This window comes from Pelobates fuscus, chromosome 3 (assembly GCF_036172605.1).
Source record: "Pelobates fuscus isolate aPelFus1 chromosome 3, aPelFus1.pri, whole genome shotgun sequence".
Lineage (NCBI taxonomy): Eukaryota > Metazoa > Chordata > Amphibia > Anura > Pelobatidae > Pelobates > Pelobates fuscus.
Window position 1 is genome coordinate 56820467 of NC_086319.1, and position 13102 is coordinate 56833568.

A 13102-nucleotide genomic window follows, 5' to 3' on the forward strand; every position below is an offset into this window, starting at 1 on the left:
CGGCAGAAACCCTCTCTCTATCTGGGTAGCCGTTACATTGGTTGGCAGCGGTGGGATGGTTCTTTTGCCCAAGGAGCAAGTGCTGAATGGAGTCTCAGTATGCCAAGCTGAAAAGACCCACACTGAAAGATCTATTGGAAAATCGTGGTAGGAGTGCTAGTAACAGACCAAGGAGAGAGCTGATAGCTGACCTACTGGAGCTGGACGAAATGGATAGATCCATGGAGGTAACTGAACCTATTGCACCGGTCAGCGAGAACGATGTACTCACTGCTATTGTACAGCGAAGATTAGCATTATATCCGGAAAAGACCACGGAGCTATTAGACAGACTGTTCAAGAACGCAAAAGAGGAGATCGAGACTAAGAGGAGGCAAGACACGGAACATGTATTGGCGCAACAAGCTAGTACACATATAGTTCCTACTCCTCCTCCCGTTGCTGCAGGGAGGAAAATACCATTTACTGCATTTAAAGCGTTTGCAGAAAATGAGGAAGAGATTGATGGGTATTTGGCAGATTTTGAGCGGCAGTGCTCACTGCACCAGATACCCCCAGACCAATGGGTTACTATTCTGGCTGGAAAACTTTCAGGAAAAGCAAATGAGGCTTTTCGGGCACTCACGGCCGAAGATATCACACAATATCAGCGGGTGAAAGCCGCACTACTCACCCGATACGCAGTCACCCCAGAGGCGTATCGCCGTCGCTTCCGGGAGTCCAAAAAGAAGGCAGCGGACTCCCACATGGAATGGGCAAACAAGCTACAAAGGGTGGCATCACATTGGATGCAAGGGTGCAATGCTAACACCGGAGAAGAAGTGCTACAATTGTTCTTGATGGAACATTTCTTCCAAGATTTGGCGGCAGATACACAGGATTGGGTGAGAGATCGCCGCCCAGCCAACTTAAATGAGGCAGCACGACTAGCAGACGAATATGTGGAAACGAGAAAAGTGAGCCAAGGTACTACGCGACCAGCACCTAGAACAGAGGCCCGCACCCCAACCTACGCTGCACGCACAGAATTCCGGGCCCCGGTACCCCCAGGACCTCCACGTCCTCAAGGGTCTAACAACCAGCCCCGGGAATCCTACAGAGTGACGTGTCATCGCTGTGGCAACCTGGGACATATTGCCCGTGTTTGCCCGTTGGGATCAGCCAATAATAATTGGAGGCGCACATCTAACACCGAAAGCCCATCTTCACGCCCCGCTGCTGCTCATTGCCTGGAAATTGAAGGGAGCCCTGAGGAATGCCTGGGAATATTATATGAGGCCAACCCCATACAAGCGGCTTCCCCAGATAATCGCCAGCACCACCGTCAGGAGGTGCGTGTAAATGGACAGATAGCACAAGGCCTAAGGGACACTGGCGCTACCATCACTTTAATACAAAAACATCTGGTGAAACCAGAGCTTGTGTCTAACCGTACTGTTGCTGTTCGGGTCGCAGGGGGGGCTGTTTTTCGCTTACCCACCGCCCGGGTACACTTGGATTGGGGAGTCGGGTCAGGAAAGACCACGGTGGGCATTATGGACAACCTACCCGCTGAGGTCGTGTTGGGCAATGATATTGGCCCTCTAGCCTCGGCCTTTTTACCCACTACTGCTGCGGCTTGCCCCGTGACCACCCGCTCACAGACCCGTATCGAGGACGATCCGCCAACAGGTCGGGAGACCCAGGTAAGCCACAGACAGACACCTAGCAATGACACTACAGATAGACCGCTAGCTTGGGACACCCCAGAGGAGTTTGGGAGGGAAACTAGACAGGACCCCACCCTCCGAAAGTACCGAGAACTAGCTGACAATAGAGGGGATGAGCGGGAACGTTTTATATGGGAGGGGGACCGATTATACAGATTAACCGAAGGCAGGAAGAGAGGCTGTGCTCCTTCGCAGAAGCGCCAATTAGTGGTACCTAGAAAGTACCGATTGGAGCTTCTCCGAATTGGCCACGACATTCCGTTAGCAGGACATCTAGGGGGTAACCGCACAACCTACAGAATCACTCAGACCTTCTTTTGGCCAGGAATCTCGAAGGACGTGCGCCGTTACTGTAGCACGTGTGATGTATGCCAGAGGGTGGGGAAGAGAGGGGATCATCCGAAAGCTCGATTGTCCCCTATGCCTGTGATCGAGGAACCATTTAGCAGGGTGGCAGTCGATCTAGTAGGACCCCTACCTAACCCCAGTCCCTCTGGTAAGAAATACATTCTTACCGTGGTGGACTATGCCACCCGCTACCCAGAAGCCGTCGCTCTGACGAATATCCAGGCTGACACTGTCGCCAGTGCGCTAGTCGGGATATTCACCAGAGTAGGATTTCCCCAGGAAATCTTGTCGGACAGAGGGACCCAGTTTACCGCAGACTTAACCCAGCAGTTGTGGAAGGTCTGTGGTATTAAGCCCCTACTTAGTTCACCGTACCACCCCCAGACTAACGGTCTCTGTGAACGCTTTAATGGTACCCTAAAGCAATTGCTACGGACCTTTACGGCGGAATACAGAGACTGGGAGCGATTTTTGCCACACCTCCTGTTTGCTTACCGGGAGGTACCGCAGGAGTCCACTGGGTTCTCTCCCTTTGAACTGCTCTATGGACGGAGGGTGCGAGGCCCTCTCGACCTCATCCGAGAGCACTGGGAGGGAGAGACGGAACACGAAGGTGTCCCCATCGTACCATATGTGCTAGAAATGCGGGACCGTATGGAACAGTTAGCCCGGATGGCCCGGGATCATCTCCATGCGGCCCAGGGTCGGCAGAAACATTGGTACGATCGGAACGCTAGGCTGAGAACATTCCAGGTAGGACAGAAAGTTCTAGTACTTAAACCCGTTCGAGGAAATAAATTGCAGACCTCCTGGCAAGGCCCCTACAAAGTAGTAGCCCAGGTCTGTGACACCACCTATATCATTGCCAGTAGCAAGGACGAAAAGATACAGAAGTCCTTTCATATAAACCTATTAAAGGAATACCAAGAACGGCCCGAAGACATAGCCGCCATATGCATCCCCGCCACTGAGGACCCTGACAGTCTCCCCATCCCTGATCTATTAGCCAACCCCGAGTCCAAAACGCTGCTTAATACAGTACAGCTAGGGGAGCGATTAACTCCCACAGAACGAGAACAACTCCAGCAACTACTAGTTGAAAAGAGATTAACCTTTTCCCAGGAGCCAGGTTACACACCTGTAGCGACCCATTACGTAGAAACCCCAGGGCAAGCCCCGCTCCGACAAACTCCCTATAGAATCCCCGAGGCTGTAAAAGAAGAGATGAGGAAGGAGATTCAGGAGATGTTAAAACTAGGGGTTATAGAGCCATCCGACAGTCCCTGGGCATCTCCCGTCGTCCTAGTCCCCAAAAAGGACGGGACGACCCGGTTCTGTGTCGATTACCGACGCCTCAACGACCGAACTGTGACAGACGCATACCCCATGCCCCGAGTAGACGAGCTATTGGATCGCATTGCCAGGGGACGCTATCTGACCACCATTGACTTGTGCAAGGGGTACTGGCAGATTCCCCTGGCCAAGGACGCTATCCCTAAGTCGGCGTTTGTCACCCCGTTTGGCCTGTACCAGTTTAAGGTCATGCCTTTCGGGATGAAAAACGCCCCAGCTACTTTTCAGCGCTTAGTGGACCGCCTCCTTGATGGCTTCCAGGACTTCGCTTGCGCATACCTGGATGACATTGCGATCTATAGCGAGACTTGGGGGGAACACCTACAACACATAGAGACTGTGTTGGATCAGATTAGGGCCGCCGGCCTAACTCTAAAGCCGGAGAAGTGTAACTTTGGCATGGCTGAAGTCCAGTATTTGGGACACCGGGTGGGGTGTGGGAAACAACGACCAGAACCCGCTAAAGTAGAGGCCGTAGCCAATTGGCCCACACCCCACACTAAGACACAAGTGTTAGCATTTTTAGGGACGGCAGGGTACTACAGGAGATTTGTCCCTGACTACAGCGCCATCGCCAAACCCTTGACAGATTTAACAAAGAAGAATTTACCTAGAGTAGTCCTGTGGTCTCCCGCCTGTGAAACAGCATTCCAAACCTTGAAACAAGCCTTGATCAATGCACCTGTTTTATCTGCCCCCGTCCCTAACAAAAGATTTGTCGTCCACACAGATGCGTCCATGTACGGACTGGGGGCAGTGCTAAGCCAGGTCGGCGAAGACGGGGGCGAACACCCTGTCGCGTATCTCAGCAGAAAACTGTTACCTAGAGAAGTGAGTTACGCGGCAGTGGAAAAAGAGTGCTTAGCCCTGGTCTGGGCCCTAAAGAAATTAACCCCATATCTGTATGGTCAAGAATTCACCTTAATTACTGATCATAACCCCCTTGTATGGCTGAACAGAGTAGCTGGAGATAATGGACGCTTACTGAGATGGAGTCTCGCACTACAGCCATACAATTTCTCCATCCAATACCGCCCTGGCAAGTTTAATGGGAACGCGGACGGTCTGTCCAGACAAACAGAACTATTGCCCTAACAAAGGACCGGACAGCCCCAAGTTGACCCGAAAAGGATCAATCCGGGTCTGCCGGAGTGTTCCACAAAAGGGGAGCAGTGTAACAGATCCCTACAAACCTCTGGTGGATGTGAAACAAACAAGGGAATTACAATTTACACATCCATCCGTTTCATTCCTCTGTTCGTCTGGTTCCGTGCGAATTTCACGTGTAATGCAGAGGTGGCCGCCATTTCGGGACTTTCCACGTGTTCGCGGCCATCTTGTGTGCGAACAGCGGTGTTTGCCTGTAACCGCATGGAACTGAAAACGGATACGCAAACAGGCGAACACCGCTGAATCCTCCAGACCTCCATAAGTTCGTACGGAAACTACCGAACGTCCCCTCGTTCGGTAGTTATATGCAATCATCTATGGGGATTCCAGCGAACCCCGCGATTCGCATGGATGGCCAGATTATCATACCTTTTTACCGTGCGAACGGAGACCGACCGCAAGGCCAAAACTCATGGAACTAATTTCGGCTAGTTGGTCTGTGCGGTCGGTCAAAACTTTGGAACGTTGTATCTCCCGAACTGTACATCCGAATGGGGTGATTTTTGGATATATTGTCCCCCTGAAGGAGAGCTATCCAGCGCTACCGGATTTAAAGCTGTACCCCCTGTTTTTGGGGTACATCCAGAACTGGTGGAAAAATGTGGACATTTTAATTGGGTTATGTAGTTATCTGAGGGGAGGAGACGTGGGGGTGTTACCATCTGTATTATTGGTTGTTTTCATCCTCCCCCTGGGAGTGTTCTGTGTGTATCTATTTCTAATAAAAAGCAGGCTGGGTGTTCCAGTCCTCAGTTCATCTTGACCCTTCAAAACGTAGCCTCGTCTCGTTCTTGGAAGGGGATTATTTGGGAATATTATTCTGCTCCTGTTTACAGCTGAACCTGCTCCTCACTCTGGATATCGTGGATGGGATTACAGCAGCCTACTTCTCCACAGCAGCTTGCAGGGAAAAAGGACGTCTTCAACGGCAGAAACCCTCTCTCTATCTGGGTAGCCGTTACAACGGCCGTGATGAATTTTTCTTCTGTGGATTTTTTAGATGTAAGAGTATACCGTGAGGGAACAAGTCTGGTGTATACTCTGTTTTCCAAACCTACGGATCGCAATACCTTTCTCCAGGCCAATAGTTTTCACCCTAGTTCTTTGAAAGCTTCTTTACCTTACTCACAATTCTTGAGAGTTTTGCAAAACAATTCTGATGAAAGTAAAGCCCAGGAACAACTAAGCCTGATGTGGGATAAGTTCCCCCAGCATGGGTACAATTGATGTGTACTTCTAAAAGCTTTACACAAAAGCTTGGCCACAGCAGATACCCTTCCAAGAAAGAGAGAAGCTAAGAGGTTGGTATTCCCTACTACCTATACCACAGCAACCTTGTAATTCAGGATATATTTCATATTTCAGATCACAATATGCTAAATAGGGGGAAAAAAATATCTACGTCAGCTATATTTTCAGTTTAGATATATTAAGCTTTAATTATGAAATTCATTCTGAATTCCCAACACTTCACACTTAAGTTATTAAAAAAAAAAAACTGTGTGACTTTAATTAGTAAACTTTTCTAAACACAAATCACTGACACATCTATATCACATAGTTTTCCAAAGCAGCTTATTCCAAGATATGGCTTAATCACATTTCACAGAATGTTATCCAATTAAATCCATACTGACCTGATTGGTGGTGGCTACATATATGTAAGAGCTATTAACTGGATCTGGTGCAATCGTACGGAACACTGAGGTCTCATTGGTAAAGACATCTATTACTTCTGGGCAGCTTGCCGTCAAGTTTGCATCCAAGTTAACCTGGATGTTAGAACAACAGAGAGAGCAGAATTGCATTCAAATAGACTGCACAATGTATTGTGGTCCAGGAATAGTATACAGTGGGAATGAAGCCCATGGAACAGCGCAGTCAGGGGAGTGGGCCTTGACAGAGCCAGGAGTAGGCAGGGGAGTAACCAGTTAAAGGGGCGTAGTTATTGGAAAATGGGGGCTGGATAATAGGAGTATATTAAGCGGCCATTTTATGAGTAAGGGACATTTTAACTAAACTGACACTTACCTGGTAATTGTCCCTCCCACCCTCCCTGTTGTTTTGTAGTTCCCGTTTGGTCACAGCGGCGGGATAGGGCTTGGGTAATTGGAAGGTAGGAGGAGTATAAATTGGTTAGGCTGGATTAGACTGGAATGTGAAATGGTTTGTGGGTTCGAGCTCGTCGGTGGCTCCGAACCAGGTGGTGTAGGGGGGTCTCGGTACACCCCTACAGTTAAAAAAGTTATGGATATGGGGCCTCTTTGGTAGGCCATGTGTTATGTGTTATTTGTTATTTATAATGTTATTTATTGTTATTGGGCGGGGTCATTGCCGGGGGTAATTTATGTACGGTGGGGGGTGGAGGTAAATTTACATTTGTGGCAATGACCCCAATTTGTTACCTTGTTTATAATAATAAATAAAGCTGTGGACTTTTTTATTCCAACAGAAATACGGTGTCTGTAAGTTATTGGGGGGTTGGGGTACACAGCGCACCTGCCGAATAATCGACTGTGCGCATGTCATGGTTCCATAGCAGACTTATAGAAGAGTTGTGTCTGAAGTAATGATTCGTTTACAGTCCAGGTTTCTTCTAGTATTTCTTAGGATCTAATTGACCTCTCAGCTTGCTAGGCCTGAGTTTAAATTGCATGGTGCACCCCTTAATCCCAGTTAATCACATACAGGAAAACAAGTGGGTAATGGGCTGTATGGCAGTTTGACTTTAGTGCACAGCGTGTCGTTAGTGTGATTAACTTTGATTTTATTAAGACACGGAGGCTCCTGTTATGCTGCACTCTTTCTTTATTTCCCTCAGCAGCAAAGAAAAAACTTTTTATAAACATAACCAATAATAACATTAATAGTCTCAGGTGTATTCTTCCCAGCAACAGGAAACAGCCAATCAGGTTCCACTCCTCCAGCATAATAGGCTCTGGCAACCAATCCTGTTACTCTTTCTTTGCTGTTCCCTCAGTTAAGTATATCTGATCCCTCAGGCTCCTTAACTATGGCATTATTGTTTTCTTGTAATTTTTATTTGTAATTTTATTTGTAATTTTATTCTTTTATTACCATTAATAAAAGCCTGCTCCCTGCTCGCGGCTCACAAATGTGTAAACATTACAACTGATTACACATTTGCCGCGAGCTCTGCTTAACCCGGCATTACCTTCTGGGCTCTCCTCACCGCCGCTCGCGGCGGCCATTTTATTGGTTTCCCGCGCTCGGCAAGCAGCTCCACCCCCAACGACCGGACCTCGGAGTTGGGATTCAGCTGCAGTGGCGGTCGGACAGCTCCTTGCCCCCTCTAGTGTATATGATTATAAATGTTATATATATTGCCTGTTTTTCTGTGAGTACTACCTTTCATTACTCTTAAAGTCCTATAACCCCTTTTTTTTTCCTCTGGGTTAATCAACCCTCCATTTTAGGTTTCAATTGCTTTAACAATTTAGGTTTCAATTGCTATAACAATTAGGATATTGGCAGTTCTATATACAACATGCCTGGTGACAAAGATATGCCCACTCCTTCTGGGTCTCATAACACCAATCTAGGGAGTGCTAAAACACCTACAGGGGTATCTGATATTTCAGCGTCTATCCCCGCTGAATTTGATCCTGCTGCTGATATGCAGTTACTGATTGACAGCACTATGTCTAATGTCATGACTAAGGCCCTCATGTCGGCCATGGGACTGATGTCTGAGTCAATTTCACAGACTCTTACACATGCTCTGCTTGAAGCACAGAAATCGGCTCAGCCGACCGTTACCCAGGCTTTGCCTGTAATAACCCCAACACAGCCTCACACTGGCCACAAGGCCATGGCTAAATCTAAACACGCTTCAATCTCACAGATGGACAGCTACACACCTGTCACAGATGGCGCGCCTAATGTACCACGGCGCAAAAGAGCCACTAGCCGGGCAAAATCGGCTAGATTATGGAAAAGGGCAAAAGCCCAACTATACTCTGAGTCGGATCTCAGCGAGATTGAAGAAGAGACCTGCATGGATACGGAGGATCCATCAGATCCCGAGTCAGATGGCATGGCCTAAGACCATGACCCCAGAGAGCACAATACGCCTCAATCTGACTCGCATGACATGGAGCTTAAGGCCCCAGATGATGCAAACAAGCTCTTAGACCCCTATGGGGAACCTCTGTTCGACCCCGATGACCTGCGTCATCCAAGGTCGACGGAATGGTCCCCTTCGGCCCATGTGGCCAAATACATTGCATCGAGAATTTGCAAGCCTTTAAATAAGGCAACGCGTAATAAACTGCGGGCAGAATGCCCACGTCCCACTATCCCTGACGAGGCCTGCAGAACACCTGCAGTGGACCCAAAAATCATTCAATTGCTGGGCAAGACAGGTTGGAAGCCTAATAAAGGCCTAGATTTCTCCCTGTGCAACTGCCAGGATAAGATATTAGATATATTGGGCCCAGCAACCAAACTATTTGATATGGTCGAAAACGACCAAGAGTTGGATCGTACTGCCATAAGTGGTTGGATACAAAGGGTGATTTGTCTGATTGGCAATGCCAACTGTGCGATGACCACAGAACGTCGCAAAGCGATTTTATTGAAAATAGAACCCAAATTAGTGAACATGGCTATAACCAAGCCGGGCACCCAGGCCCATGGTCTCCTGTTCGGAGAAAATTTTGTCAAAGAGCTTGGCTCTTTCGTACATACTTTTACTGCCCTAGACAAGGCACAATCGAATATGCGCAAAGTTTTCCACCCTAAGATTTTTGGTGGGGCCGGAAGAGCCAGGAGCCGTCTGTCTGGCCGTGTTAACAGGGGTTTATTCCGACAGAACCGAGGCTCCTACACTGGACAATCCTCCTTCACGGAACACCGCAACACCCCGGCCTTCTTACCACAACGTGGGCGGCCATGGGTTGGGTGGGTCACGAGGCACCCGTCCAGGAAGACGACCTTATGGTAAGTCCTCTCATATTTCCTTCTTCCCTATGGGCAGTGGGGGGGCAGACTCCGAAATTTTTTCCATGCATGGTCACACATCTCATCAGATGCCTGGGTATTGAACACGGTAAAAGGGTATACCTTAGAGTTCCTGTCCCTTCCCAACAAGACGCCTCCCTTTTGTCCGAGGAGGTCTTGGAATTGGCACACAAACGAGCCATCTTAGAGATCCCTATGACTACCCCAGGCTATGTGAGCAACCTATTCTTAGTTGCCAAGAAAGGCGGCGGCGTCCGCCCAGTGATCAACTTGAAACAACTCAGCACTTATGTTGCCTACAACCATTTCAAAATGGAAGGCATACACTGCCTCAGAGATCTCCTCCAACCGTCGGACTGGATGGTCAAGTTAGACCTACAGGACGCCTATCTCACAATACCAATTGCACAACACCACCAAGACTTCCTACAATTCATATGGCAAGGAAGGAAATGGAGATTCACCTGTCTCCCATTCGGACTATCCTCAGCCCCATGGTGCTTCACCAAACTCATGAAGCCCGTGATGGCTCTACTACGAAGTCGAGGGGTTCGTCTCATAATCTACTTAGACGACATCCTCATCATGGGTCAGTCCATCCAAATTACCGAGACTCATCTGACGTGGACTCAGACTCCCACACATCCTAACTCCCACACAGCACATAGAGTTTTTGGGTCTCATCGTGGACCCTACACTACAGACCCTAAACTTACCGGCGACGAAATTAACCAACATAAAGAAAGAGATCAGACGCACTCTGACGACCTCACAGATCTCCCTAAAACAATTGGCGAGAGTGATTGGCCTCCTGGCGGCCTCCATACAAGCCATCTTCCTGGGCCCTCTACACTATCGAGCGCTACAGCGCCTACAAGCCTCCCATTTGAGAGACGGGACCTCATACACGGACATGATCACTCTGAACACAGAGGCGAAAACAGAACTCAAATGGTGGCTCTCCCATATGGAAGCCTGGAATGGCCGAGCCATTTTCGGCACCACACCAGACATAATAATAGAATCCGATGCGAGCTTGCACGGTTGGGGTGCACGCTGTGGCAATGTATCTACAGGTGGCAGATGGTCCGAAGTGGAATCATCACTTCACATCAATTGCCTGGAACTCCTGGCCGGTTCCTTTGCATTCCGCAGTTTTTCTCCGACTCAAGCCCGATGTGCCAACATATTCGATTCCTTGCCTTAAAGAAGCTGCAATTCCTATACACATGTAGTATCATTGTCCTCAGAATGAGCTGATGCCGTTTTACCTACCAGACTGTAACCACAGCAGCAATGTAATTTGTCAGGTGCAATATATTTTTTCCTCTAGAGCAGTATTTGAACTTGCTTTAACAATGAACAGTATAAGAATCACGACTATCTGAGTTTTACCTTAAGTACTTGTCCATTTCCGGTTCCGAGAAAGAATACCATTCTTTTATTTACTTCAACAGCATACACAGCCGATAGGGTTCCATGGGACAGTGTTATTCTCTCATTTATGGGTAATTGCTTATTGTCAACCTGAAAAACGAAAAGTGTTAAAATGTAAAATCAGATGACTTTACCATTGCATGATCACTGGATATGTAGAAGAATGTAAGTGGTAATACTGCTTTTTGTCATTCTTAATTTTGAGTAGGTATATACTTTTTTTTTTTTATTCTAAGGCACATTTTTCAATTATCTCAACAAATAAGGTTGACAAGCAAATGGATTTAAAGCTTCCATACCTTTCGTAACTGAGGCCATATTTACACTTTTGATATGTCCGTGTTTTATAATCATTTCACTATTATTCACATTATTTTCTAAAGAACAGACAGGGCTTTCTTTCGATACTCTGCATGTGTATATAACACAACATGCATATATATAACAAACCTTTCTGTATGTAATGCATTAATAATATATTAGGTTAGGTAGTTATTAAAGTTACAAAACAATTGGGAATAAAAAAAAAAAAAAGTACAACAAGAAAAATAACTCACAATTAATTCATTTATCAGTCCTGATTGTGGAAATACATTATATTTCTAGGACATCAAATCTTTTTTTGGACATTACAGGGCACATATTACATAGATGGCATTATGGTTTGAAGCTGGAACATGCTGGGACTCTAAATTTAGTGTATCAATCAGCAAATTTCAAACTGCTGAACGACATGATAACATCATGTAATCATTGTAGCATTAACCTCTGGCAAAACTTGTGGTTATATTTAATAGGTTTTATTTTTCATGTACATACAGCATAACACTGCATTTTCACTGTGAACATTGTAATTCTGATGGAGGCTAAAGCAAAAAGACACTTTGAGTTCAGCTACATTCATTATGTACAGCAATCTAACTCTATTGTAGTTTGCCAGATGTTTTCTGGGAAGTTCTATGTTCAGATTAGCTACCTTCCAATTTCAGAATCCAGACTGTTTTGACAGATTAATTTAATTTGTCCATGTAATTTTTGGGGAAAAATAGCAGACAGCTTGGGCTTTTTCCCATGGGGCATGTTGAATCTGGTCACATGACCATTTTATTAGCAATTTTCACAGTCATATTTTTTCTTACATTTTTGTGCACATTGCAATCTTGTCGTGAATTTCATGAGTCATTTTGTCATATCTCTTACATTACATTACATTTCATGACATGACACCATAATCAGCCTACATATTAGGTCAATTTGGTGGTCGAGTAGGGGCCTGGTTCTGGAGCACCGGCACTGAATGTAAAGGAAGCCCTCCCTTTGTGATATGTACCTCTATTGGGTGCAGATAACTTTAGGAGGTCCCACCCAGTCCTGGTGCTTCTTAGTAAGACATTCTGTGAGTCACTGATTGAGTGGACAGCAAGGAAGCTTTTAGCTAGAGGCACACACCATATGCTCTCCCACAGAGCAACATGTATTAAGTCCCCCTTCTGGGAAGTAGAAGAGGGGGGATTTGAAATAAAAAAATAAAAAATAAATAATGTGAAAGAATTTACCTTGATTCCAAGGTTCAAGCTTATAGGTGTCATATTAGATACCCTATATTAAAATTGGCTAACTTGGACTCAGGAAATGCCTAATGCTTAAAACGACACTTAAGACCATATGTGTCTAGTTCCGGGAGCAGATAGCCCCCACCTGAGCTGTCTCTCCTAAATCAGTCTGTTCCTTCTCTTTCCCGGAACGTATCTATTATATGTACCGTATATACTCGAGTATACGCCGAGTTTTTCAGCACATTTTTTGTGCTGAAAAACCCCAACTCGGCTTATACTCGAGTCATAGTCTGTATTATGGCAATTTGCATTGCCATAATACAGACTGGGGGCTGTCAGAGCTGTAACTTACCTGTCCTGCAGCTCCTTTCAGCTCTCTCCTCCTCCGCGCCGTCCGTTCAGCACCTCGGTCAGCTCCCAGTGTAAGTCTCGCGAGAGCCGCGGCTCTCGCGAGACTTACACTGGGAGCTGACAGAGGGAGCTGCACAGACCGCGCGGAGGAGGAGGGAGCTGACAGGAGCTGCAGGAAAGGTAAGTACAGCTCTG

At 46.8% G+C, this 13102-nt stretch overlaps 1 protein-coding gene across 1 annotated transcript in view; it reads right to left on the reverse strand.

Annotated features, from left to right (window-relative positions):
• PLXNC1 (plexin C1) overlaps positions 1-13102 on the reverse strand; it is a 140569-nt gene that overhangs the window by 114049 nt on the left and 13418 nt on the right. The window contains exons 2-3 of the mRNA XM_063447098.1: positions 10959-11090; positions 6218-6352 (exon numbers count right to left, since the gene is read on the reverse strand). Coding sequence (XP_063303168.1) covers positions 6218-6352; positions 10959-11090 — 267 coding nt within the window. The remainder of the gene's footprint in view (positions 1-6217; positions 6353-10958; positions 11091-13102) is intronic.